Genomic DNA, 26,110 nt, shown 5'->3' on the forward strand with positions numbered 1-26,110 from the left:
TTTTAAAATTATTGTTTTTATAAAGAATATGGTAGGGAAGAATTTTATTGGAAAAATTAAGATGTTAGGAGGTTTTGTAAATCAGTAGTGTTGCTCAAGAGAATAAATACTATTCTCTCTTCTGCAGCAACCACATTTAAATATCATGAGATATTCTTAATAAAATTTGGTATGTTTTTAAAATGTGCTATTTTACATATGTAATGCAAAAAGAAAGAATAAGAGAATAAAGGGAGCTTTTTTCAGTTGTTGGTGGAAGCTAGGGCTGTAAAATTGACATGGCACTGGTCAGCTAAAGGTAAAGATCTCAGACACCAAGTGGACTGCCTTCAAAAGGATAATCTGAAAGTTTTTTTTGTTGTTGTTTTTTAAGCTTTTATTTATTTATTTGACAGAGAGAGAGAGAGACAGCGAGAGAGGGAACACAAGCAGGGGGAGTGGGAGAGGGAGAAGCAGGCCTCCCGCCGAGCAGGGATCCCGATGTGGGGCTCAATCCCAGGACCCTGGGATCATGACCTTAGCCAAAGGCAGATGCTTAACAACTGAGCCACCCAGGCACCCTTAATCTGAAAGTTTCAATCAGAAACTTTTACCAGAACTGACAGGTACTAAAGTTTAAAAAGTTTATGGATTTACAGAATTTCAATCCCTAAAAAAGTTATCCTAAAAACTGCAAAATTTTTATCGGCTTCTCTGAGGCTACTGTTTGCAGCCCTAGAAAAGGCAGATGGCATCCTGCCCCTAGAGCCAGCATCTGCTCCCTATACACATTCCAGGCCTTGACCACACCTTCCTTTGTCTGTAAAGAAGGTATGAGAGCTTATTCTTTCTCTTTCCTCTTCTTATTCCAAATAACTTTAAAACTGTTGCTTTTACTGTTTGCCTAGGAATTTCCATGTGCTTTTTAACATAGAAGTTACATTGAAGGTGGGTCAGAAAATGGAAATGGTTGGTAAACTTCAGCTGGGTGTCAACAGTTGTTTCTTAATTCACCTACACACTCCCTACTTTAAGTATTTCCTGTTCTCACTCAAACCTTAATCTCACTCACCCTTAGTCTGTATAGAAAACTCATAGCACAAATGTGTCCCCTGGCAGAAACAGGTATATCTGACCTCTTATTCTACATCCCTGTTCTCCCCTCCCAGACAGATTAAAAGTGCTTCATTTCTCCAAATTTCATCATTTCTCTCCTTCTTTAACCCTAAATTTCTCCAAATGCCTCATTATAAAATATTTCCTGGGCTGCCATTTCATTAAAACGATGAGGCAAACAACTATGGAAATAAGAGTTCAGTACCTAGAGTCAAGAGTAATTTGTCAAGAAACTGCCCCCATCCACCCAAGAATCACCAACCTGTAGTTTGAAATTTATGTCAAATATATTAACAGTTTATAGTTGTCTAAACAGTACTCCATGGAAATAACAACTTTGATCATGGATTGCCTGATAAATGGACCAGGCTGTGTCAAAGTACTTTTTTCATATAGGACTCTAGATTTTAACCAAAACCTGTAATATCTGGATCAGCAAAGTAGTGCTTATGTAAGCTTAGCCTGAACATGAAAGCTTAGCCTGAACACCAAACATGAACCTTTGATAGAAAATAAGATGTTTTCATGCAGTCCATCTAAACTGAATTCTTTCTGCACTGAAAAAAATCTAAAGCTATTTTTCTTTTACATGTCACTAATAATAATGGATGCAGTCCATCAACAGCGTTTTTTTCATTGATCCATAGCTACAAACCTCTGTGGGAATCAAAAGATAAATGGCATAATCCTTGTCCTTCAGGAATTTACAGGTCTGGTTGGGAACCCCAATCTGACACATGCAGAGTAATAAAGTTGGGAGGTTGTGTCCTGATAACTGCCATTGCAGCAGGAGATCAGAGATTGGTCCACCTGGGGGTGGCTGCAGTGGTAAATAGGCTGCAGAAGACAGAGCGGCACAAAGAAAGAGGATTATATAAAAGTAAGAATTGTAGTTCCCTGCAAATAACATTGTTTATAACTTTTACTACAGGAAAGTTTAAGTATAATAACAAGGCTTAGTATAATAGCTAATACTTAGCTGTTGAGCACATACTATATTCTAGATATTGTATGAAGTAATTTACAAACATATTCTGAGTTAATTTTCACTGTGGTCCTGTGACATAAATATAACTATTCCCATTTTGTAGGTCAAAACATAGGCTCAACAAAGTTAGGTAATTTGCCCAAGAACATAACCAGTGAGTGGTGGAGCTGGGATTTGAACCCAAATCTGACAAAATCAGGCTTTTCGCCATTCTTCAGGACACTACATTTTCCACATTATTACTGTTTATTGAAGTCCAATTATTTGTGAGTGCTGTATCTAAAAGTTAAGTTTCTTATTCAACTAATTTAGAAACAACCTAAGTATAATCCATTAAAATGAAAGTAAAGGACTGTTCCAAGTGCTCATATAGTTACTCATTTTCATCTAAAAACTGGGGGCAGACAATATAGTAAATGATCATTATTCTTGATTCTGTTTGAAAACCATCCAAGCAGTGGCTTCAAAAGATCTTGAAAACACATGCAAAGCACCTATTGAATGTGTTTGTCACCATTTATTATGAAGTTGCCTTTGGCTAGAAATATGCTCTCTATCGTGTAATTGCTATCACCAGTTCCATTCGTTTAGCATTTACAGAACACTTTCTTCAGAAAATCAAAAGCTCTGCAGATTACACATTATACATTGAAATTTAGAGAGTTAAAGGCTTTTGCATCAGCAAATACCATATATTTGACACGGGCTTGGAAAGGAAGACTTGCCAGTTAGTTCAGAGACACTATTTGTTGCACAAATTATAAATACCAGATTGGATTTGGAGTATGTCCAACATCTTATATTCAACAAGATTTTGAGGACTAGGCTCATCTTTTCTTCTTCTGTTCCCCTTTTCTCTCATATCAAAATACTGAATGCCAACCATTCATTCATATATACCTGTTAATTGATGCATGAATTGTATGTAATAATAAGCACAGATGTCAGTGTTTGGAGAATGTGCCCATGAGTGACCCAAGGCCTCTTAGGAAAACCTGTAAAAGTTTAATACTCTGATCACCAGGAATAGGAGAGTTTCCTCAGGTGGGAAGGAACCAACCAAGAAGGAACAAGCAGGATTTATCTTGTGCTTTCATAGTTTATGGAAAAGGGCTTTGAAGTAAAACAGTATTCACTTATTTCTTAGTTCATTCATCTGTTTTTTTTAAGGCAGTAAGTAAAATATCAATAAAGGCGATACATAAAAATTATATAAGAAACTAAAACTAGTGTCAGTTATCACAAGATCATCTTTCCTGACACCAAATTGATTACAGCTTAACCTTCCAGCTGTGGTTCCCACCTGTTCTTTAAATGAGAACTGTATGGTTAGGAATTATGAGAGGATGAACATTCCACCCCATATAATAACAATGAATAAATCACCTGGTAAGCTGTTTTTCCAGTGAAGGGAAATAATTTGGTGTGATCATCATGTGGCAGATAAAGAAAAATAAAAACGCTGACTTTAGCTTTTAGCTAAAGATACAAGCAGCTTGTAAAACAAAGAGCCAGAAGAAGGGAAAAGTAGGAAACCTGTGGCGTTCCTTTGCCTCCAGATTGTTTTCTGGATGAGTGTTTACCATTCTAAACCTGGTGGGAGAGTGGTTTCTTGTTTCTGGATCTGTGTCATGCAAGCCTGTGCCCAGCAAGCAGTGTGCTCTCTCCTAGGTGATGACCTCACTATTTACGGAGTTGTAATGCAACGGTGGAAGCCTTTTCAGCAAGATGTGCGCTGCGAAGTGGAGATAGTCCTAAAAGCCAATTATGTCCAAGTAAATAATGAGCAGTCTGCAGGGATCATCATGGATGAGGAGGTCCAAAAGGAATTTGAAGATTTTTGGGAGTCCTATAAGAGTGATCCCTTTGCAGGTTTGTGATTAAGGGTATAAAGCTGATACTTATTAATGGCATTTCATTAAGTAGTTAAATATGAGGTCTGTGATTAGAAGGAGCCTTACCTGCTGCAAAATTCAGTGGCTGAATTCAAAAAGTGGTAGCATTCATCAGTACTTCTAGCTGCAGTTTCCTTTTGAAGAGCCCTTTTCTGATACAGTCTTTTCTATTTAGAGATCTTTGTGGAAAATCAAGGCTGGATTACAAGAAATTTTCCATTTCTATTATTTTAGACATCTCTCGTACTGCCAGTTTTCTCCCTTCTTTACCAATCAAATATATAATTCTTCCTTAAATAGACAAAATGTATCCTACTATGAAACCTCATCCTATGAAAGCCTTATTTCTTCTCTGATATACCTTAGATAATAAAGACAACTTCACACTATTTTAGCTAAAGATTTTTAAATATGCAGTCAATACAAAAGAGATGAGAAAAAGATGCAAAAAATAAGCTTCGTCATTACAGCAAAAACTTTTGACTGTGGCAGTAAGATATGTAGACTAAAACATCATAGCCTTTGGGTTCATAGAGTATTTTTTATTTAAAAATTTCGAAGGTATAAAACACCAGTTAAATCTTCAAATGTCTGTTTTCATTCTTCCTTGGAGGCATCTTCTGAGAAGAATAAACTGAAGCCAGTGATAGACTATTTCTAATAAACATCTCAAGTCTCATACATATTGATTACTTTATTCTTAAATACTGAAGTGGGGTGCCTGGGTGGCACAGTCGCTTAAGTGTCCAACTCTTGGTTGCAGCTCAAGTCATGTTCTTAGGGTCATGAGATCGAGTCCTGCATTGGGCTCTGTGCTCAGCACGGAGTCTGCTTGAGATTCTCTCTCCCTCTCCTTGTGCCCCTCCCGCTTATGAGGTGTCTCTCTCTCTCTCTCTCTCTCTCTCAAATAAAAATCTTTAAAAAAAAAAAATACTGAACTGGACAGATACCAATTCACAAAATAAGGTTCTTGTTTGTCTAACTATAGGTAGTTTGCTTTTATTTTGTGTGATGAATTTTTATTTTTTTGCTTCTGCATATAGCGCATATATGTAGTGGTTCCTGATCATTCTTTAATCTGTACAGAAGGAACTAAAGTTCTCTACATTGTGGCTTTATTAAGCAAGCCCTTTAAGAACCATATATATTTTTAAATGAATTCTTGTATTTAAAATTGTGTCTTAGGGTCAGGTCCTCACAAAAATCTGTTAACTCTTCTTTGGACCACAGTCATTTCTTATTAATTGCAGTGCCATAGCTCAGCTCTTCCTGTAACAAAAGGAAGGGCATCGTACAGTGTCCTAACCAGACCATGAGGAGTGCTTTGTGCTGGCAATTAAAGAGTATATTTTGTTTTAATTAGAAGGTTATGGGTGTGCAACTCATTTACTGGATACAAAGAAGTAAATATAATGACCTTGTAAGAAACATAGGAAGAAAAAGAAAATGAGGCAACATTTTTCTTTTTAGTCTGAATGGATTCTACTTTCTTAGTTTCCCAAGTGCACAGTACCAGTACACTATACTGTACCAATTCAAAGTGTATGTGTGCTAGTGAGGGAAATAAGGGAAGGGGTGGTGAAGGTGGGGAGCTGTATCCAGAAGGATGTCTTCATTTTACTAGTCTAAAGCCAGAGATTACTTCCTCCTCAGCTCTTGGAGGTTGATCTGCTTCATTAAGATCTGACACTGTGGGTACTGTCTAGAAGCTGAAGACTTTATTCCAGTCTGTAGTAATGTCTGGGATCCTCTGACCCTGGTGCTTAGATGCTGAATAGAAACCCCAGATGTAGGGATTGGGGTCTGTTGGGCCATCTGAACCCATTCTGGGATGACTCAGTTATCTTAGATCCAGGAAGTCCTCTTCATTGGGGTAACTGAGGGCCATGCCACAAGAGTGGGCTAATAGGCCATAGACACACTATTAACATGGTCTAGAATCAGAAATTTGGGAGGGAGGTAGGGTTGGGGGAGTATTCACTCTAAAGCATTCTCTTGCATGATCTAGCCATGGGAGCATCTATTGTCATGATTCAAGGAACTTTAGACGACAAATTTAAGGGAATGGTTCTTCCCCTTTATTTTTCTCTGGTACTTCAGACCTGGCTTTAGATCTTTTGTGTTAACTACATTGTGAGGAAATCTTGAGATCAGAAATAAGCACAAGTAATACAGGTAATATAATAGCTTAACAGTTAAGTGTGTCAGGTATTATTTGTTCTGTGTGCTATACATTTATTAACTCCTTTGATTCTCAACAGTTCTACAAGATACCATTATCTTTACATTTTACAGATAAAAAAAATAGAGGCAGAGAGGTTAAGAAACTTGCCCAAGCTCAGACAGGTAGTAAGTAATAGCACTGGGATGTGAATCCAGGCCTCTGGCCCCGGAGCCTGCGCTCTTTACCACTGGGATTATGTTTCCTGTAAGCACATCAGGCATGAGTCCACCTTTATTCAGCACAGCTGGCACAAAGTCTCCCGGGCCAGTTTGCCTACTCCAAAACCTGCCTGTTGGGGCTAGTCCTTCCTTCTTTGTATGTGTAAGTCTGGTCAGAACTTACCTACCTGCTATAGTGTCTTATTTGCTTAGATCCCAAACCTTTTTCGTCTTTTTTTTCTCTGGGCTTTCTACTTCAGGAAAGGAAGAGATTCTCTCTGGCACTTAATGAACTGCCTTCTAGGATTTACTAATTCTTTTTTCTGATCCCCATTTTACTAAAAGATTTTCTTTCTTCACCATTTCTGCCATCCCAGGTCATATCACCCTACATTGCCATTGGATCAATTCTGTTCATTACAAAAAGTAGCCTTTGTGTATAAGGCCATAAATTCTGGAGGAAGCCCCTTTCCTTTCCCTTAATGCTTTGGCAGAAAAGCTTCTGGAACTGGAATAATCAGCTAAATATTTACACGATTATTTTCCTCCTCAAAAGAACTACCTCTGAAACATGAGCACAAACACGGAAGCCCTGAAACACGCAACAGTTGCCAGCAATGTAGACAGAGTACCATCACATTAGTGAATTCCACATAAGTTAAGACAAGCTCAGGACAGGCTTGTTAGGATGTCATAGGTTCTAAGAGCCCCTGCTGGTTAATTAGGCCAGTGATCGAATGAAATACGTACTTTATATGTGGCATAGGCAGATTCTCAGATTTGGTGTTTTGACATTTCTGAAAACAGAGACTCAGACAGTGATATTCTCTTATTTAAAGCACATGATTGGGGTGCCTGGGTGGCTCAGTTGGTTAAGCGTCTGCCTTCGGCTCAGGTCATGATCCCCCAGGTCCTGGGGTCCTGGGATCGAGCCCTGCATCCAGCTCCCTGCTCAGCACAGAGCCTGCTTCTCCCTCTGCCTGCTGCTTCCCCTGCTTGTGCCACCCCCAACCCCGTCGAATAAATTTAAAAAATCTTAAAAAAAAAAAAAAAAGCACGTGATCAGGCTAAGCCTCTTGACTCTTCATTTCGGTTCAGGTCATGATCTCAGGGTCCTGGGATCAAGCCCCAAGTTGGGCTCCATGCTCAGCAATGAGTCTGCTTGAGATTCTCTCTCTCCCTCTACCCCTCCTGCTCATGCTCTCTCTAAAATAAATAAATAAAATCTTAAAAAACAACAACACATCAGGAGAATCCAAGACTTCCAGATTGGACTGCTAGAATTATAGTTTATATTGATCTTTTTAATACTCTGATACCCTGGTAACATTATTCTACGTAAAACAGACTTTACCAAACTGTTCAGAGCAAATGCTGAACTGACTCACAGGGTAGATTATTTTACTTCTCTTATATCTCTGGAGAAGCTCCATGAACTACAAGTACCTCTTGTATTTATAGATTACTGGCTCCTGCAATCTGACTTACTTAGATCAAGCACCTTCATTTTATTTAGACAGTGGAGTAAAGTGCAGTGGTATTTTAAAGGGATAATGTTGGCTTAATGAGGGAATAAAAGAGATTCCTTTCTGTCCCTTGTAAAGTATGATAAATTTTTAGAAACTTAAGCAGGTGTAAAAATAAAAAACAAGGAATAAAAAGCAGACTTTTCCTATATGGCATTAATAAGAGAAGGAGTTTTAGGACCAAAACAGTTATTTACTCCTTTTCTCCTTTTAGGCATTTAGAAATGATCCTCTTGATCCAATTTAGATGGCAGAGTATATTTCTAGGAAGTTAGGATAAGAAGGGAAATTTCAGATAGGATTTCTTGAAAACTGTTGGTAACATCTGACCTTTCTGCCTTTTCTAGGAAGGAATGAAATATTGGCCAGCTTGTGCCCTCAAGTTTTTGGGATGTATCTAGTAAAGCTTGCTGTGGCCATGGTGCTGGCTGGTGGGATTCAAAGGACTGATGCTACAGGAACACGGGTCAGAGGTCAGTACCTACTTCAAACTTTTTGAGAAATGTTAATACAGATAAGGTGAGAAGCTAGAATTCTTTCCTGAATAAAAATGACTTGTCGAGCTTTATTTTCTAACCATAATCTTTTCAAGCTGACAGCTGCCTAATATTTAGTCCGGCATCTGTGTATCAAAAAGTAATTTCTAGAATTCCAAAGACTAAAAGAAATATTAAGTTTTTTGATGAACATATATTTTTGCCCCAATCTGTAAGGGTGACATAAAATAAAACCTTTACATTTTGATTACTATGTTTTTCATTGGATCCCCAGTCTGTCTTCAAGAGGAAAAGATTAGAAATAGTGCTTTTTAAGGTCTCCAAGTCAGCATCTCTCCATCTGTGACTGTTAGTGTGTTTTTCTCAGACTGCTGCTCTCAGTCATCTGCCTGCTGATTCCCCTTCTGCTGGTAGGTAGCAGAAGTGCCATCTGCCATGAGGTGCTGCTGTAGGTCACACGTTCAAGCGAAGATTACTCTAAGTGCATAATTATGTTCAAATGGCAGAAAGCTCTTTTGCGGCTAACACGTTTAACTGACCTGAATCTGGCATAGCGTAGGTTTATTATGGCCCTTATATAGGCCACCTGAGGGTCATAATAACCAAAGACTAAAAGGACATTGTTATAAACAAGGCTGTTAGTAAGATTTCTAAAACCATATGGTATGGTACAGAATAGTAAGTATAATAAAGTTTATATGTATTGTATGTTTTGATCACCTACTAATTGCAAGGCACTCTGCTAAATGTTGAGCTTAAGTAGGAGTTTCCTATTAACGTATTTAGGAAATACTTGAATATTACTGAATAAATTGATCAGTGAGATAATACATACCACAAGATACTCATATATTCATTTGTTACATTTGAAAATAAGTACTTTAAGGTAGATATTTCATTAAATTACTAAAATTTTCATAAAATGAAAAGGCCTTCATTTAACTATTACAATCGTAAGTGATTTGATACTTATAAAGCACTTATAAAGCACTGAACACTTAAAAATACTTGAATAAGAATGGAATAAAATATTTGTATGGCTTGTATGGAAAGATTTAATCAAGTAGTTTGGTATTTAAAAATAGACTAAGGGGTGCCTGGCTGGCTGAGTCGGTTAAGCGTCTGCCTTTGGCTCAGGTCATGATCCCGGGGTCCTGGGATCAAGCCCCGCATTGGGTTCCCTGCTCAGCAGAGAGCCTGCTTCTCCCTCTCTCTCTACCCCTCGCTGTTTGTGCTCTCTCTCTCAAATAAATAAACAAAATCTTTAAAAAAGGGGCGCCTGGGTCGCTCAGTCGTTAAGTGTCTGCCTTCAGCTCAGGTCTGGTCTGGGATAGAGCCCCGCATCGGGCTCCCTGCTCTGCGGGAAGCCTGCTTCTCCCTCTCCCACCCCCCTGCTTGTTTCCCTCTCTCGCTGTGTCTCTGTCAAATAAATAAATAAAATCTTTAAAAAAAAAAACAAATCTTTAAAAAAATAAAATAAAAATAGATTAAATAAAATCAGAAACCTCATAAGCCAAAAGCCAAAAATTTTTTAAATGTTAAACATACGCCTGAACATCTGGAAATAGCACAAAGTTTATTAATTTAGATTTTAAATGTCATATTCAGAAATCACTTAAAGATTGTTATTTATGATGATAGTTAACTTTTCTGAGGATATCTAGTTAAGTCTGTCCTTCAATGACCTTAAGTATATAGCAGAAACATAGAATATAAATTGTGTTGGCATTCCAAGTAGACCATTTTCTTCTTGATTAATTACACTTATTCATAGGTCTTTTCATAGAAATTTAAAACTTTATTAACTTTTTTAGGTGAATCTCATCTTTTATTGGTTGGGGATCCTGGCACAGGGAAATCTCAATTCCTCAAGTATGCAGCAAAGATTACACCACGCTCTGTGCTCACCACAGGAATTGGATCTACTAGTGCAGGTATTTTACATGACAATTTCAGTTAATTTAACTTTACTACAGACACTAGCACAATGTTTTTCTGATGAAAAAGTATCTAACATAGGATAAATTTCAAGCTAATTTTTGAGTTACTGGCAAAAATTGAAGAAAATAGTACTTTTGTAGCTCTAAGAAAGTATATTAAAAGCTCCACTTTCACTTATTTTCCTAAAATTTATCCCATATATCTTTTTGCATCTTAGTTTTGAAAGATCCTATTTAATGTGGAAAAAGCATGCACCATCTGGCATTTTATGAAGACCTAGTAAACAGAATGTTGAGATAAATGGGAAAAAATCTCACTTTACCAAAGTAGATCGATGGTGTAGAGCTTGAGGCATTTTTGTGCTTATAAATCTCATGGCAACAGTAGCTCCTACTGAAAATTCTTAGGTAGAAAATTTGTCTTAGTATGTGGAAAGCATATTTTCATTGCACTGTGGAGCTTCATTCATACATTGTGATGATTCTTCAAGTACATTTAAAAGCCTTTGCAGATAGAATGTCAGGATTTGATTATAAAGTAACTTTAGGAAAATTTTTAGAAAACATGTCTTGATGCCATTTTGTATTTTTTACACTGTTTTGATTGGGAAAATATTTCTCCTGTACTTCTGTCTGTAATAGGCCTTTGGTTTCACCCATTTTACAAATGTTCTTTGCTACTTACTAAGGGAAGCCTGTGCTGAAATTTCTTATGAGAAACTTACACTATAAAACTTCTCACAAAGCAACAAATGCTGCATTAATGGTCCTACATAAGGAAAGGCCCATTCTAAGGGGCTCTCAGATTTTGAAATTTAGCTGAATAGTACATTAAGCATTGATAAGAAGGGGTTTGTGAATGGAGAGGTGTAGACAAGGTTCAGCATACTGGAAGGGTAGTAGGCAAGAATATATAAAGAACACTTTATGTGCATTTAAAAATTCTTATGACCCAGTGTTCTAGAGTTCTGTATAAAACAAAAGTGTTTGCCAAGTAATTATGTGGAATGTTTCCTAAGTTAATTTTATGGAGGGCCAAGAAATGATCCAGGCTATCTGATGGGCTACTAGTTATTTTGGAATATTTGGACAGTTTTCAAGTGAATGATTGCTGATTCACTACACTAGCACTTTTCCCTCTTTTTTTAATGCCAAGATCATAATCCAAATATAAGAGAAAAGACAGGTATGGGGAATATAAATTTTAGAATGATAGAAAAGTTATTGCTAAGTCTCATCTACTCAAAAGGCCAGACCAGCCTTTCTTCAAACTGTGTATCGCAACCCCTAAGAGTGATAAATGTCAGTTCAGGGGGTCAAAATGAAATACAATAAAAGATACCAGAATATACTGCACACAATAAAGATGCACTATATGGGTGCATTTTCATGAAAATTAACATAAATACTTGTGTTGTAGGGTCATACTTTTTTTTTTTAATCAGGGATTACAGTAAAAAGTTTTGAAAATTCCTGCCATAGACTTTCTTGGTAAAATCAGAAACCCCAAATCTTAAAACCAAATGATAAGACCACATGGAAGCCTAAGGTTATAAATGAACAAATGCACCCATGCTCCTCAGATTTCCTCAGTGTTTCCTTAGCTCAACTGATATCCTCATTCCCTCCAGCCTACTTGCTTCTCTCTTCTGTGGCATAAGTAATTGGTTCATGTTTATCTTTTCATGACATTTACTGTGATCAAAAAGGAGAAAAACTGTTCCAAACAGTTTAGCTGTAATTCAGATAGTGTCTATAAATGAAGCTAAATGGGGAAAATAAAACCCCATGCTATAGCTTCTTAGCCCCTAATAGTTGAATTCTAAATCTTATATCATAAAAATTTAAGTAAGAGATGATTTAAAAACTAAGTCTTAACCTTTTGTGAAAATTAGCTGTTTACAAACTGATGTAAAAACCTAACCCTTGGTGTCAATACAAATCAATCATTATAATTAGAATAAAAACTCAGCAGTAAATTGCTTTATCTGGCAATTTGGCTTATATATGCTTTATTTCTAACAAGCATATATCTTGTTCTTGTTATATTAATCACTGAGCTCTTTGTGGAAAAATTTTACTTTTATTTTCATTTTAATATTTTAACATTTTCCTTTAATTGCAATTAAACAAAAATGAAATTTTCTTCATATAGTTTTAACAGTTGGATGTATTTTATTTTTAAAATCTATGAACTAGTTAGTGGACGGTATTTTAATAATCTGGTATATTAAATTTCAAAGTTTAATATTTAGCAAAATTTGCTTCACAAATTCTTCTTTAGAATGACAGGAAATATATACAACTTAGAATCCATATTCAGACAAATGCCCTTTACCCTTCCTCAAAATAAAAGCTTTAAAAAGTGCAGTATAAAAGTTTTAGATATAAAGGCACTGCATAACTGCATCATATGGCTAATGTCTTGCTTAGCAGCAAGAGTAATGAGAATGTTCTACACTTAATTTAATGAAGCATAAGAAACTTTGAGGAAGGACCTAGCTCTCATCAAAGAAAAAGAACCTTTTGGCCCACTTAGTTAATGTATTCCTTTCCAAAATTGCTTTTAAAAAACTTATCTGGAAAGGCTATCTAAAATATGTGAACCACAAACATGCCTAATCTTGTCCTGCATGAGTGTCAAGGAATATGGAGAAGAGTACCACGTGTGAAAATATATATATTTCCGAAATAGTGACTTATCTATTACGATAAAGCTAAATACACCTTCTGAAATCCAGTTTGTTTTTTTTCTTTTATAAATGCTGCCAACAACAGATGATCTACCAAGTCAGTTTTGAAGAGTTAAGGTCATAGTATTTTTATAAATCTCATGAATAGATCTAAGTCATTATAATATCCTATTCTTAAACTTAGCGAGTTTATATCTGCTCTTGACATGTTGAATTCACTGGGTAAAAATGATATATTATGATTCAAGGAGTATTCTGGTGTCCTAAACTGTTATGAAACAAAAACCATAGCCAAAGGACCTTAAGTTAAACAACCACATTTGTTATCTTAGAAACCAAACAATGTTGTCTAACATTCCATGTAATAGTAGCCATACTAATATGGTGGCCTAGAAAATTAGGTCCTAACGTTTGTGGTAGCATATAGTTGACTTGAAATCCTTTCTTTAAGGACATGACAAAAAAGAATGGAAATTTGCCCCTCACATTAAACCAAACTATTTATCACAAGAAGAAACATTTTGTTTGAAGTCGGAAGTTTGTTCTTCTGAAGGCCAGTAAAATAGTGGTCCAAAGATTATTGTCCAAAAGGCTAAGACAGCTTTACAACCTGGTCTAATGATTTATATTTTTCTTTATAAGTGCTTTAATTACATATAGAGGAGAAGAAAATAATATATTTTAATCAGATTAGTTTCAAAACAAATAAAATAACACATTAGAGAAAAAAATTACTTAAAAATAGTTGTATTTATATTCCACAATTTGCTCAAATACTGGTTTTCTTATAAACTTTCTACAGGATGTTTTTAAACAAATTCTTCACATTGTGTCTTGACTATGTACTTACGGAATTTCAGGGAAATAGTTCTGTGTGTTTTTATAGCTTAATTTGTACTAAAGGGATGGCAGGTGGTCACATGCAGTCCATATGGGATTCTAACATGACATTTAGTGAGTTTTCTGATGTGGACCATCCCTTTGATGCTGAAGGTAATGCATCTGTTGAAAGAAGTGATTGTAGATTTGGATTACTGCTCTCTGCATCTTCCAGCTTTTCTGTGTTATCTTCCCAATTAATGTGGAATCTTGTAACTCTGGGATTAGATGCCAAAATGTTCCTTTGAAGCTAAAGGAAGAAGGAAATATATAAATAGACAGCTTTAAGAAAGTTAGATACCATATACAAATAGCTTAATAAAATGGTTCTTCATTTACAAAGGCATAAAATTAAGTAAAGCAATTTAAACATAACTAATACACAAGGACTAGGGCTACAGCAGAAAAATTATTTTAGCATAATGGAAAGGATATGGAGAATCTGAGGGAATTCATCCAGATCATTTACTAACCAACAAAATAACACCTCTATGCTTCTGTTTCCTAAAAGGGAGAGAATCTCTTCTTTTTTGAGGGTGAATTCTTCACAGGCTGCTTTATCGAACTAGCATGCTTGCTTTTTAGATTGATATGATGTCTCTTCAGTAATATTTTCAAAGAAAATAAAAATTTCCCCAAGTATAACCTCTCATTATTAGTGGTTTCCTACCTTTTAATCATTATGTTTCATTCTCAGAAATAGTATTCTAGTTGTTTGTTTGTTTTTTGCTATACAAGGTGCCATATAGGTAACTAATACATTGAGTCATGGGAAGGTCCCATACCAGGATTAAATATTCCAGCCTATCAGAAAGAACATTCCATTCTACTCCCCATGTAATTTTTCTTGCATGACCGGGCAGATGGAGTGTTGTGTTCAGTCTCACATAAGTCACCAGTTATTAAGCTGTTACAGGTTCCAATGAAAAATCATAAAATAGGAAGTATTTCTGAGAATCTGTATTTCTGAAGCAAAAGTTTCAGCTTCTCACTCAGAAGCTGTTTTCTATAACCAGAAATACTTAAGACCTTTGGTTTAATCTTTAATACATATGATGTATGGGAAATGCCATAGAGAAAGTTGTAAACAACTATCTGTTTCTTACAGGAGGCACTTTCAACTTTCTAAACCATCAGAAACTCTGAAGGTGCCTGACCAACATTAATTACTAATGATTCATCAGGAGGTAGGGTCTGAGGTCAAGGATGGGAATGGAATGGTTAGTTTGCCCAGTTTGCACAAGGACCTCAAATTTATTTTGTCTCCAAGCTATTTTCATAATATACTATACAATGGCATCTACTTAAAAAAAAAGTATAGTAAAAGTAATGAAAAAGGAATAGTCAGAACATTACCTTAGAAAAGTCTGGTTTTACTGGCGGATTTTCTCTTAGTTCTGTCTCAGTATATTCATTATTTACATAATAGCCAACTCTAATAAATTCTTGACCTCGATAGGTGCATGTAATTAGCACAACTGTTACACCTACTGCATCTGCATCTGGAATGAGTCCTGGATTAGGTGCATCAGCCTAGAATAATTTAAAAAGAAAAGAAACACATCACAAAAGGCTGTTAACTGCAAGCAAGACTGGAGTTTTGGTTACCTTGAGCACCCTCAGTTAAGGGCAGAGCAACAAAAACTTGGAAATCATACTGGGAAGGCAAATGCTCATTTTTGAGATTGACTTATAGTCAGAAAATATAGTTCGATTATTTTTCCACAGTATACCTAATTATCCTGGGCACCTGAAAACTTCATACTTTTATAGGAAGATAAATCTAGCCAGACTGTGTGGTAGTTCATGAGGGATTAAGCCAATAGTCTAATTGATTCCACTCATAATTTCCAAACCTAAATTAGTAAATATTCAATGATCTCCACACAGCCTGTTGGCAGCAAATATTTACTATACTAGTTTCTTTCTTATACTCGGGACACATTCTCACACCCAATCTCCCACTCTGCACAGATATTCTAATAGTACTCTAATGGAATAGAAATAGCTCTACAGCAGATTTTCAAAAATATTAATCATTTATTGTGAATGACTTTGATAGGCACTAAAATATAGTGTACTACTTAAACCACACATACTATGGAAATACAATGAAGGTAAAAGATTGGTTTTAAGAAGATATACTTAATGATGCTGTTTTGAATCAGGCCACTGAATCTTGAGGAATGCTGAAGGTGAAGCAAGCGAGCTAGAGAAGGCTAACAGCATGAGCAAAGGCTAGGGTCCTGTCCATGGCAGTGTGAGAGGCAGTAAGGAGACCAGTTGGAAGGAGTCATGGGCTGATGGGCAGTGACAGTGAGGCATCTGAGTGTGACCTGAGGCAGCCATTCTGCGTGGTGAATGGATGAAGCTCATCCCAGCAGATTAGCTTACTCTTGCCAGGACACTAAAGAACATCCCTGGGCCTGGGTGAACACTTCAGCCAGTGCCATGGCTTGGGAACACCCCTGGCTGACATTCTCAATCAGGCCATTATCATCAAAGACTAATGATTATTGTGTACCTACTACATGCAGATGACACAGAAAGGCAGAGTATGTATCTAGTCCAAAACATCGACCTAAGCTAAAAATTTCCATACCCTCTTCCCTAACTCCCATATCCAGCCAGTGCCAACATTTCTCATCTCTGAAGACTCAGATTGTGTCTTCATCTCTTACGTGGAATACTGCTGAAACTTTCTAACTGGAATCCCCCAGCTCACTTGCTATTTGTGCTACTGCCAGCATTAGCTAGGCAAAGATCCATTCCTATTCCTTAACCAGCTTTAAGAACTCCAGATTACTCCCATTTCTGAAATAAAAATCTGTTCTTTCATTAATAAGCCCCTTCACAATTTGTCTTCAACCATTCACACTCCCTTTAATGCTACACCTCTTACTTTTGTTCTAGGATTAGACAGAATTCTTTAAAATGCAGCGGTAATCTTTCATGCCTCTGTGCCTTGCATATACTATTCTCTTGGTCTGCAAGATTCTTCCCTAACACCCTAAAAAATTTATCTTTCTAAATTTCATGAAATGTATCCTTAGTGAAGCCCTTTCTTAAGTAGGCTCCATGTCCAGTGTAGAGCCCAACACGGGGCTTGAACTCAAAATCCTGAGATCAAGACCTGAGCTGAGATCGAGGCAGACACTTAACCAACTGAGTCACCCAGGTGACCCCAGTGAACCCCTTTCTGATTCAGAAGGTAGAATAATACTCCGTTTTTGCACTTAAAATTACTTGACACACATCCTCTACTAATCTATGTCCAATAATCTAAGTATGTTTACTCTTCAGTCTTCCCTGGGATTCTAAGCTTTTTCCTGGGCAAAAGTTCTATCCAGTTCATTTGTATAATCTCATGTCTGGCACAGCTCTGGGCACAGAGTATATATTTAGTATTTTGAAATTCATTTGTAACTCAATTCCTGACATGAAGTAATTTGACTAATTGGAAAGAGATCAGCAGGGGGACGGAGGGCCTGTCCTGAGAATATGTTATTTGTCTTACAGATCCTGTACACCTCTCTCCCCGCAAAGGGGTCAGGTTATTTCCAGGTTACCCAAAGAGATTCTAATGTCCTGGAAATGAGTGGAGAATGGGAAGCAGAGGTAGTTCAGTACTGCTATGGAGATCTTCCCCCCCATGGTGCTTCCCATCCCCTCAGTAGATTGGTTCTAGCCATGTTTGTTTTTTAAAATTTGTTTGCCAAAGGATTCAACTTGAGCAAATTCACATTCAAGTAGAAAAATCCACAGGCCTCTCAGATCACTTAGGATGAAGTGATAGGTAGAGATTTTTAACTTCAACCAGCAGTACTAGGTAGATGTCTGTGGACATCTTCCTGTTAGTCTTTGACTAGCATATTTATTCATGGCAATTTGTTTAAAGTACAAAACAAAAACTGTATTTTAGTCTCTTTGTGGATAATGGTGAATTTTGTAAGATGTACAGGCTGACCATCTGATTTAAATCGCGTGGTGCATTCTCTGTCCTTCTTGGCAACACAAACAGTTATACCAAGGTAAAACTACTGGAAAATCACTAGACGGAAATATTTTTGAATAAATTATTCACTCTAAGCCAAAAACTTTAGAGTGTTCTTAACAACATAAACACACAGAAAAGACATTTAAGGGTTTGTTTCAAAGCCAAGGGATTCATTTGCAGGTTTTACAGTAGCATAGGTATCTCGCTACATGTCAATCCATGTTTCTTGCCACATCATGAATTATCATCAGTGTAGTATGGGTTTTCCAAGCTTGTTGGTCAAAGCAAATACTGCTTCTTTTATGTAACAATTTCAAGAACTTAATAAAAATTTAGTTCTAATAGAAGTAGGGCGCTATTTGTCAATGATAGCACTTAACTGCTTTATTCCTCATTTAATCCTCATAACATTCTGATGAGGTAGGATATTATCCATATTTTATAGACGACTAGTGTGACTAAGGGAGGCTAGGGAGCCTGTCTAAAGTCACACGTGTCTAATAAGCAACAGAGCCAGGATCTGAAGCAGGTCTATAACTGCAGTGCTTCCCTCTACACATTCTCTGGTACCCACATCTTTCACCAAGGTTATACACTCACATAATTCAGATCAACAGCACTTCTAATGAGTAGATTTGAATATATTTGAGCTTTTCTTAACCATTTGTTGAAACATAGGAAATTATTTGTTGGTTTTTAATAAAAAGCACTAAGGCTAGGAGACCAAGATTCTGAAATCTGTGTTCAGGAGAAGGGACGATGGGTAGCAACTTTAGACATACCATATGTTTATAATTCTTGGCCCATATCTGATGGGATTAGCTGACCAACAGTATTCATTTAAATTGGTCCCATCCATGAAATGAGAAAAAACGGGAGAGCAGGGATAGGAAGAGTTAATTTTCTTTCTGAATGAAGTCTTTTCAGTAGGTTCTACTTAACTAATGGGGACTCTGTTGTATAGAAATACTTGTAACAAAATTAATAGTTTTTTGTTGTTTTTTTAAACCTGTGGCTACTCTTTGGGCTACTTATAAATATCTCCCTCTAATAAGCATGGATAATTGAGAAGTGACTGAATAGCTTTATACAACAATTTAACATGGATTGAAAGAAGTAACACTTTAAATACAGAAGACAGTGTCTAAAGCCTTGGCACAGACCCAAATACTGTCAGTGATATCTGAGGAACATAATTTGTATTAGAATTTCCTCTAACAAATAATAAACAGGGCAGTAGATTTGTAACAGTAATCCTCTATAATATGTGTAGATTAGATGCTTTAGTAAACCACCGGACCTTAAGTCCAACAATTCAAGTTTATGCAGTAGATCTCTATCTAGCAGCATACTTATTAACCTAGCTCAATTACTGATTATGCTGAAATAAAGCTGTTGTTTTCGTGATCATTACTCCTAATGGACGAGACCATAAACTGAAGATGCATATAATTAACTAAGTCAGTTAGTAGTATGCACTGAATCCCTGTATTGGGCTGCTTGACAGTCACCCTGAAAGTCTGATACTGTAGGACTATTCACAGGAAGAGCCCCAAATTCACTACCATGTGTGCCATGACACTGGAAGCTTTACCGTGTGCTGTGCAAACTCTGGAGTAAACCTTATGTTAACATCTCACAGCACACAACAGAAGCAGATAAAAAGTGAATACAGCAGAAGCAGAGTGACTTAACCCAAGAGGAAATGGATAAGAACCATGAGATAATAGTTTAGAAACATATTTGGCATACATATTTACCAATAATCATCTTACCTGAAATACAAACATATGCCTTCCTGCGGGAACAGGGCCCACTAAAACAGAGTCTAAAACTTGGTCGTATTCTTCACTTTCTGCAGAGCCCACATAGATAATTTTCCATTCCAAGTCTAGGGTTAAAAACCAAAACATTATTTCATATTCAGTAATTACAAATATCAAAGACCCTTTTAATGTCCACTTAAGCCATTTATTGGCTGCTAAAATTGGCTTCTCATGGCAGAAAATCCAGAAAGACACTGAATTGCTCCTTATTAAATTCTTATATTTCTTACCAGAGTTTCTCAAAATGTTCTTTTGTGAAACACTAGTCCCTGGGCAGGGCTCCTCACAAACAAAACAACATGGCCAAAAACTTGGGAAATGCTACAACCTTGTCTTGAGGATTCATAAAGCACACTGGCAGAGTAAGTGTTCTGAGACTTCTTCAGTAAAGAACACCAGTAACATAAATCCAGCATTTGCCATTTGTTCGGCCTGTGGAATCCCTCCCCTTTTTTATATATGTCATCTTTTAACAAGCTACTAACACTAAGCACACTTTGGAAGGGCTACCCCATATTACATTGCACAGATCCAAATTATCAAAGAGCTCCAAAGTGGGGAAAATCATTATTAGCAAACTTCCCTTGTGGCTCAGAAGTTTAAGAGGCTTCACCTCATCAACTGTCAAATTATTTGTAGTCGGGTAACTTTTCTTCACAGCACCTCTTCATGTCATAGGTGAGGAAACCAAGGATCCTTATAACCACTTGATACAGGAGTATAGGTGGTGGGAACAGGAATGAGGAGGAATAAGATACATTAAAGTGCAACCCAAGACATTCTATGCAATTGTTAAATATAATTCAGCTTTTATTGAGTACCTTTTACAGAACGCTCTGCTACAAGAACCCAGAGGTAAGTAAAACAACTGCTCTTTCAAAGGAGCCACCTCCTCTTTAGTAGGGGGAGGAAGACAACTGCAGATCACCTCTGAGACCTTCTGGTGTTCCCATGGTGCTTAGCACTGTATGGCCTGCCTCTTGGATTCACTACACCGAGGCTACGGCAGCACTCCCAGAGGGGTGTTTCTAGGTCACGCATTGAGAATCTACTTAGTGCTGCCATGGTATTGCCATTTTTGTGTGATTGTGTATTTTTGTTCCCTAAATAGACAAGAGAAATAGTATAGGTACTACTTATTCATACTGTATGATAAACTGCAATTTATGGAAAAGAAAAGCTCCTTTAGTTTTATTCTCTAAGTCAGCAGTCATTTTCTGAGGACCTGTTATGTACTTCATGGCTCTGTCCTAGACCACTTACATTTCCATCTTCTAGCACATTTCCAGATGCAAGGTGTCCCTGCATCTGACATCTCACGAGATCTTTTATTTGTTGATGAAGATTAAAAGAGGAAAGAAGCAATATGAATATCTAGTTAGAAGGAATAGCAAGTATCTGGAAGTAGGAGCATGCTTAGCTTGCTCAAGAAAAAGCAAGGAGGCCAGGGCTGGTGCAAACTGAATAAAGGGGGAAATAACTGACCATTAGATTGGGTCAGTTAGGGGCATGGCCAGATTATGCAAAGTTTTAAAGGCCATCATTAAAGACTTCTGACTTTTATACTGAGTGGCAATGGAACCCACTGGGAGGGTTCTGATTGGAAGGGTAACATGATCCAGCTTTCATTTTAGAAGGATCATTTTGGATCCTGTGTTCAGTATGGACTGTAAGACGGTGAGGGAAGAAACAGGTGGATATTTTAACAACTGAGGCAAGAACTGATGGTAGCTCTGACCACATGTAGCCATGAGGATGAGAAGCAGTCACACTCTGGATGAATCTTGAGGATAAAGGCAGCAAGCGTCACCTTTTTTGCAAGAGGCAGGGGATGAAAACAACCAGGAATTAGTTTTGGACAAGTCTGAGATATCTACTAGATAGGTATCAATGACATAGGAAACCCAAAGCTAAGAGGAGAAACAAGACAGGAGTGGAAAACCTACTAAAACTAGCCAAGTGAGGGTAAGTCTGGTAATTGTTACATGCAGTTTTCATATTTTGTGCATTTGTACCAATACATATAGTGCTCTTGGCCTCCTAACTGGTATAAGGCATTTGTGGTCTGGCATAGGAACATAGTCAGGAGTTATAAAATACCTACTATGTGCTGGGCATTGGTCTTGCCAACTTCACACCTGTTATTTAAATCTCAGCAGCTTTATCATATAGATTTAATTATATTATGCAAACAAAAAAGCTGAGGCCCCAGGAGGCTAAGTAATCTACCCCAATTCACACAGCTAGCAAACCGAAGAATCAGAACCCAAGTTATGTTTCTGCAACTCCAAAGCCTGGGCTCTTTCCAAAACCGAAACGAGGAAGAGAGTTCTTCCGTTTCTGGCTCTCGAATAGTGGAATTAAGGAACTTAATTGTGTGTGTGTAGAGGCGGGGGGAAGATGGGTGAAGAGAGAGGCTGTGGAAAGATAATCTGCCCTTAAGGAGCACAGGCTGTAACTCAGTGAACACCTGTACCTTAATTTTTATGCTAATGGAATCCTTGCTGTAGCTACTGAGTTTAAAATGCTCAGTAACTTATTTATAAATGAGCATCAGTTTTATTCCTATAAACTCTGCTTTCATTCCTCTGTCCCCTGTATTCAGAGGAGGAGAAGGGACAGAATCAGATGCACAGGTTATCTGTTGGAGTTTATTCATTTATTTAAAAAGTTAACTAATTGTTTCATTTAATCGTGGTAACCCCAGTCTCCAAGTATCCACAGTTATGGTTAGGAGTGAGGGAAGTCACCAAGGGAATTTTAAACTAATTACCCTACTTGGGAAGATCTGTGGTTAGTGTAAAGTATGTAATCTTTGGGAATTAGGACAGGCCTGAAGTTTAAAAGCATGAAATACCACGCTCAATTCTGGTACACTGTAAGGGTTCAACTGACAGTAGCTTATAATTATTGATATTGACCAACTTAAAAAAAAATGGCTCCATTCTGTTAGAGAAACAAAGAATCAGCAGTCTACAGAGGGCATAAGATTAGCAGGAAGGTCAATCAAAACTTGTACAAGCTTGGGAACCATCAGATCAAACACATCCTGAGTCTCTTATCAAGTTTAAGTATGAAAAATGGTGGCCAACCTCTGGCTTGGGACTTAAGACAAAATTAGGAAGTGAAAATTTCTCTTAATATTCTGTAAAGAATTGTAATATAAAAGTATGGAACTTGTAAGAAGCTTTTGCTAAATAAACTCAATTTCCTTAATGCACATAGCCTCTAGGTGGAGTACACAAGCATGGCACCTTTTTGAAAGATTCCTTTGCAGCTTCAGTATGACTCAGCTTAAACTCTTTGGAAAAATGCTAAATAACCAGTATAAGTGCCCTAGAAAGAGGAGTACAAGTGGAAGTAAATGTATTGTTGATACTAGTATCATAAAAACTCTGACGTGATTCAGTCGAGTTCTGAATAGATGCCAGTTAAAAATGGAATATAATTCTGCTTCCATGAATGGTGGGTTTCAACCATCCAATGTCAAAGCCCTGTAACATCCTGAGTCATCTATCATCCTTGTCCTAAAACTGGCTCTTAAAATGGAAAGTCTCCCTTGGGAAATACTTACATTTGAAGAACTTCTAAAGCTTAAAACATATAGTACATCGGAATGGACTGATCAATGGTTTCTCTTGCGTTTGCCCATTTTTATATGCAACTGGCAATAAAAAGGAAAACTTACTGTTGGGTATGAAAAATTGGCCTGATATGCTGAAATGATTATAGTAGTACTCTGGGAAAGTAATCGAATGGCTTCAGTGTAATAAAAAAAATCCCCTTTAATTTTATTATCAGTGGCCTATTAGAAATTAGTTTAATAAATGAATTGCCTTTCAAATGTGACCTACATATAATACATGCATATATGCTTTATGTATGCATTAATACTTATTGGATGAGCAAAGATTAAAGTGTTAATTATAATTACAGGAGATGGTGGAAGGCATTTGAGTACAGAGGACTGTTACTTTCTATATGTATGTACAGCTTTTAAAAAGTTTATTCCAATGAGCATGTATTGCTTTTATAATTTGAAAACACCCTACATAAAATACATTTTGTGGAGATTAAAAACTTTTTAAATGAAATGCTTTGTATACCATGGTTAGCATAATTTTAAATGCATCTTTGTTAAATATACTTGTAAGTTCAAATAAGTATGTCCCCTATTTAACTGTAAAATTAGCATTAATGAAATTAAATTTTTTCTCAAATTTTGAAAGGGAAGCACTGGATTATTTTAATAAAATCTAAGAGCAAAGATGAAAACCTTGGCAAGTTTTAGCTTTCTAAATTTATTACTGCACATAATAAAACTATCTTTGGAGACCTTAAAACGAACTTAGAAAAAATTGTAAAAATTTTTGCATTGCTATCAGGACATTACCTTTTATTTCTTAATCCACACTGGTTGTTTTATGCTCAGGGTGTTTGGATGTGGAGTTATTTTAATTAGATTTCAACACGTTCTTGAAGAAAAGTCTCTCGGGCCACTAAGAAGCCAGTGATTAACTCCTGGAAATTATTTCAGCGTTTTACTTATTTCTGCTCTTGGGTTAAATGTAACTTTCTAGCTTAGCAATAGGTCTCTTCCTGAGAGAGAGGAGAGGTTTCCGTCCTTACCGAACAGGAGTCCACGCCAGTCCGGGCGAGCCTGCGCACCAGCATCCCCGGGCGCCCGGAGCATCCCGGGCGCCGGATGGGGAGTGCCGCGGGGGAGCACCCGCCGTCCCCGGGGAGCGCCGGCGCCCGGCCCGCGGCGCGGAGGGGCCGAGCCTGCGCCCGCCTCCCCCGCTGGTTGGTCCAAGGAGCCAGAAATCAGCGCGAGGACAGCCTCGCTCTCCTCCCCGGAGCGGCCGGGCACGACCACCCCAGAGAGTAAGGCAACTCCAGCATAAGCTCTAAAAATGGATTTGCCTCTCGCTCGGGGGCAGAAGGTGGGCAGGCGGGGCGCCGTGTTCGTCACCCGCGGCGCGGAGAGGAGGCGTCGTGACGCCGGGGTCGGTGGCCCAATTCTCTACTCTTGGTAAGATGGCTCCGCTGCTAACTCGCCGGCGCGACCACACACATGCCTCTCCCTTCCCAACCTCTGTGCCCGGGCCGCGGAGGCCATTCTCGGCGCGGGGCCAGTCCGGCGCGACCCCCGGCCGGCGCCGCGGGCTCGAGTGCGGGTCTCGCGAACCGCCCGCCCGCCAGACAAAGCTGACAACATGGCTACCTCCGCTCGAACAAGTTCCTCGCAAGTTGAGCCACGGCAGGCGCCCCGGCTGCGGCCGAACGCCGCGCGCGCCTCGGCGGCCGTCGTACATCAACTTCAAGTTTCCCTCCGCAGAGCCGAGCCCGCCGCCCGTCCGGCGCCGAGCACCGGCCGCCCGCGCGAGGCCGGGCCCGGGAAACTTTCAACGTCTGCAGCCCGCAACTGACAGCCCGGCGGCGGGCGGGCGACCGACTCACCTTCAGACAGGTCCTCGATGCACTCGAAGGTGATCTCGAACTGGAACGGGTTGTAGAAAGGAGAAGGGTTATCCAGCACCACTACATTGTTCACCTGAACCTTTGCCATATTTTGAAAAAAACACAAACAATGGGAACGGGGGCTTGTTGCGGCACAATAAAGTCCAGCGCGCGGCCGCTCGGGAGAGCGCAGACCCCCGCCCCGGCGCCTGCCCGACGTCGTGCAGCGGCGACTTGAGAAACTTTTTTTTCCTCTTTTTATTTACACGGGAACACTCCACAGTGTTTTGCTGCTTTCCTATTTCACTAAACTACAGCCCATTCTGCTCTGATAACTAGCAGCGTTGCCCGCGATTGGCTGCACCCGAGCTCTGACCCTCCTCCTCCAGCGAGGGCCTCGGCGGCGAGCAAGATGGGCTCCCGCTCCCGGAATGGACTCGGAAACTTTAACTGCGGCTCCACCTGCTGGTGTGGATTAGGACAAAGGCGGAGAACAAAGTGAGTGGAATACGGGCTGGGAGGCCCGCGCGGAGGCCGCCGGCGGCAACGGGGGGTGGGAGGGGGAAGGGCGGCGCAGGCCCCGCCTCCGGCCCGGCGGCTCCCGCGCCTCACGTCGGGCGTGGCCGCGGCGGGGCGGGGCGGGGGTCGGAGGAGGCGTGGCCGCGACGGGGAGGCGTGCTCGCGGCCGGCGAGGCGGCGGGAGGGCGCGATTCTGGGCGACGCCCGCCCCTCGGGTTTTTGCTTGGTGTGATTTCTGCTTGGATTTTGTTTTTTGGTTTTTTTTTTTTTTTTAACGCTCTTTTACATCAGTCCAACGGTTGTGTCGTCTCTCTACTGAATTTAGAGCTGTGATTCGGTTGTCTGTACTGGGTTAGGTTCCGCTGTCTACGTACAGGGTAACATTTGGGGTGGAGGAGAAGGGTTGGTTGCAG

General features: G+C 38.7%; 2 protein-coding genes across 9 annotated transcripts in view; one reads left to right on the top strand and one right to left on the bottom strand.

The window, feature by feature from the left end:
- MCM9 (minichromosome maintenance 9 homologous recombination repair factor) overlaps positions 1 to 26,110 on the top strand; it is a 105,883-nt gene that overhangs the window by 9,184 nt on the left and 70,589 nt on the right. For 4 of the 6 annotated variants that reach the window (XM_027602384.2, XM_035728546.1, XM_035728547.1 and 1 more), the window contains exons 5-7: positions 3,755 to 3,955; positions 8,234 to 8,359; positions 10,198 to 10,317. In XM_027602384.2, the coding sequence (XP_027458185.2) occupies positions 3,755 to 3,955; positions 8,234 to 8,359; positions 10,198 to 10,317 (447 nt within the window). Of the gene's footprint in view, positions 1 to 3,754; positions 3,956 to 8,233; positions 8,360 to 10,197; positions 10,318 to 16,522; positions 17,389 to 22,943; positions 24,335 to 26,110 lie in introns of those variants that run through there. The other 2 variants (XM_035728548.1, XM_035728549.1) reach the window with 2 other exon arrangements.
- Positions 10,349 to 25,669, bottom strand: ASF1A (anti-silencing function 1A histone chaperone). Of its 3 annotated transcripts, none has more exons than XM_027602385.1 (4): positions 25,179 to 25,669; positions 19,668 to 19,783; positions 15,252 to 15,428; positions 10,349 to 14,145 (listed from the first exon to the last, which is right to left on the bottom strand). In XM_027602385.1, the coding sequence occupies exons 1-4, from the start codon at positions 25,285 to 25,287 to the stop codon at positions 13,933 to 13,935; spliced, it is 615 nt and encodes a 204-aa protein (XP_027458186.1). In that variant the 5' UTR covers positions 25,288 to 25,669; the 3' UTR covers positions 10,349 to 13,932. The 3 variants fall into 3 exon arrangements, with proteins under 3 accessions (XP_027458186.1, XP_027458187.1, XP_027458188.1); XM_027602386.1 differs by lacking the exon at positions 25,179 to 25,669 and adding an exon at positions 24,943 to 25,157; XM_027602387.1 differs by lacking the exon at positions 25,179 to 25,669 and adding an exon at positions 24,348 to 24,931.

Source organism: Zalophus californianus, chromosome 7, assembly GCF_009762305.2.
Source record: "Zalophus californianus isolate mZalCal1 chromosome 7, mZalCal1.pri.v2, whole genome shotgun sequence".
NCBI lineage: Eukaryota > Metazoa > Chordata > Mammalia > Carnivora > Otariidae > Zalophus > Zalophus californianus.

What these genes read in the sequence shown, in the direction of transcription:
- ASF1A (XM_027602385.1), bottom strand. Translation starts at nt 25,287, where the DNA reads ATGGCAAAGGTTCAGGTGAACAATGTAGTGGTGCTGGATAACCCTTCT. An exon ending in CATCGAGGACCTGTCTGAAG is followed by an intron (nt 19,784 to 25,178) that starts GTGAGTCGGTCG and finishes TTTTAACCCTAG; the next exon opens with ACTTGGAATGGAAAATTATC. An exon ending in TAAAACCAGACTTTTCTAAG is followed by an intron (nt 14,146 to 15,251) that starts GTAATGTTCTGA and finishes TTCTTCCTTTAG; the next exon opens with CTTCAAAGGAACATTTTGGC.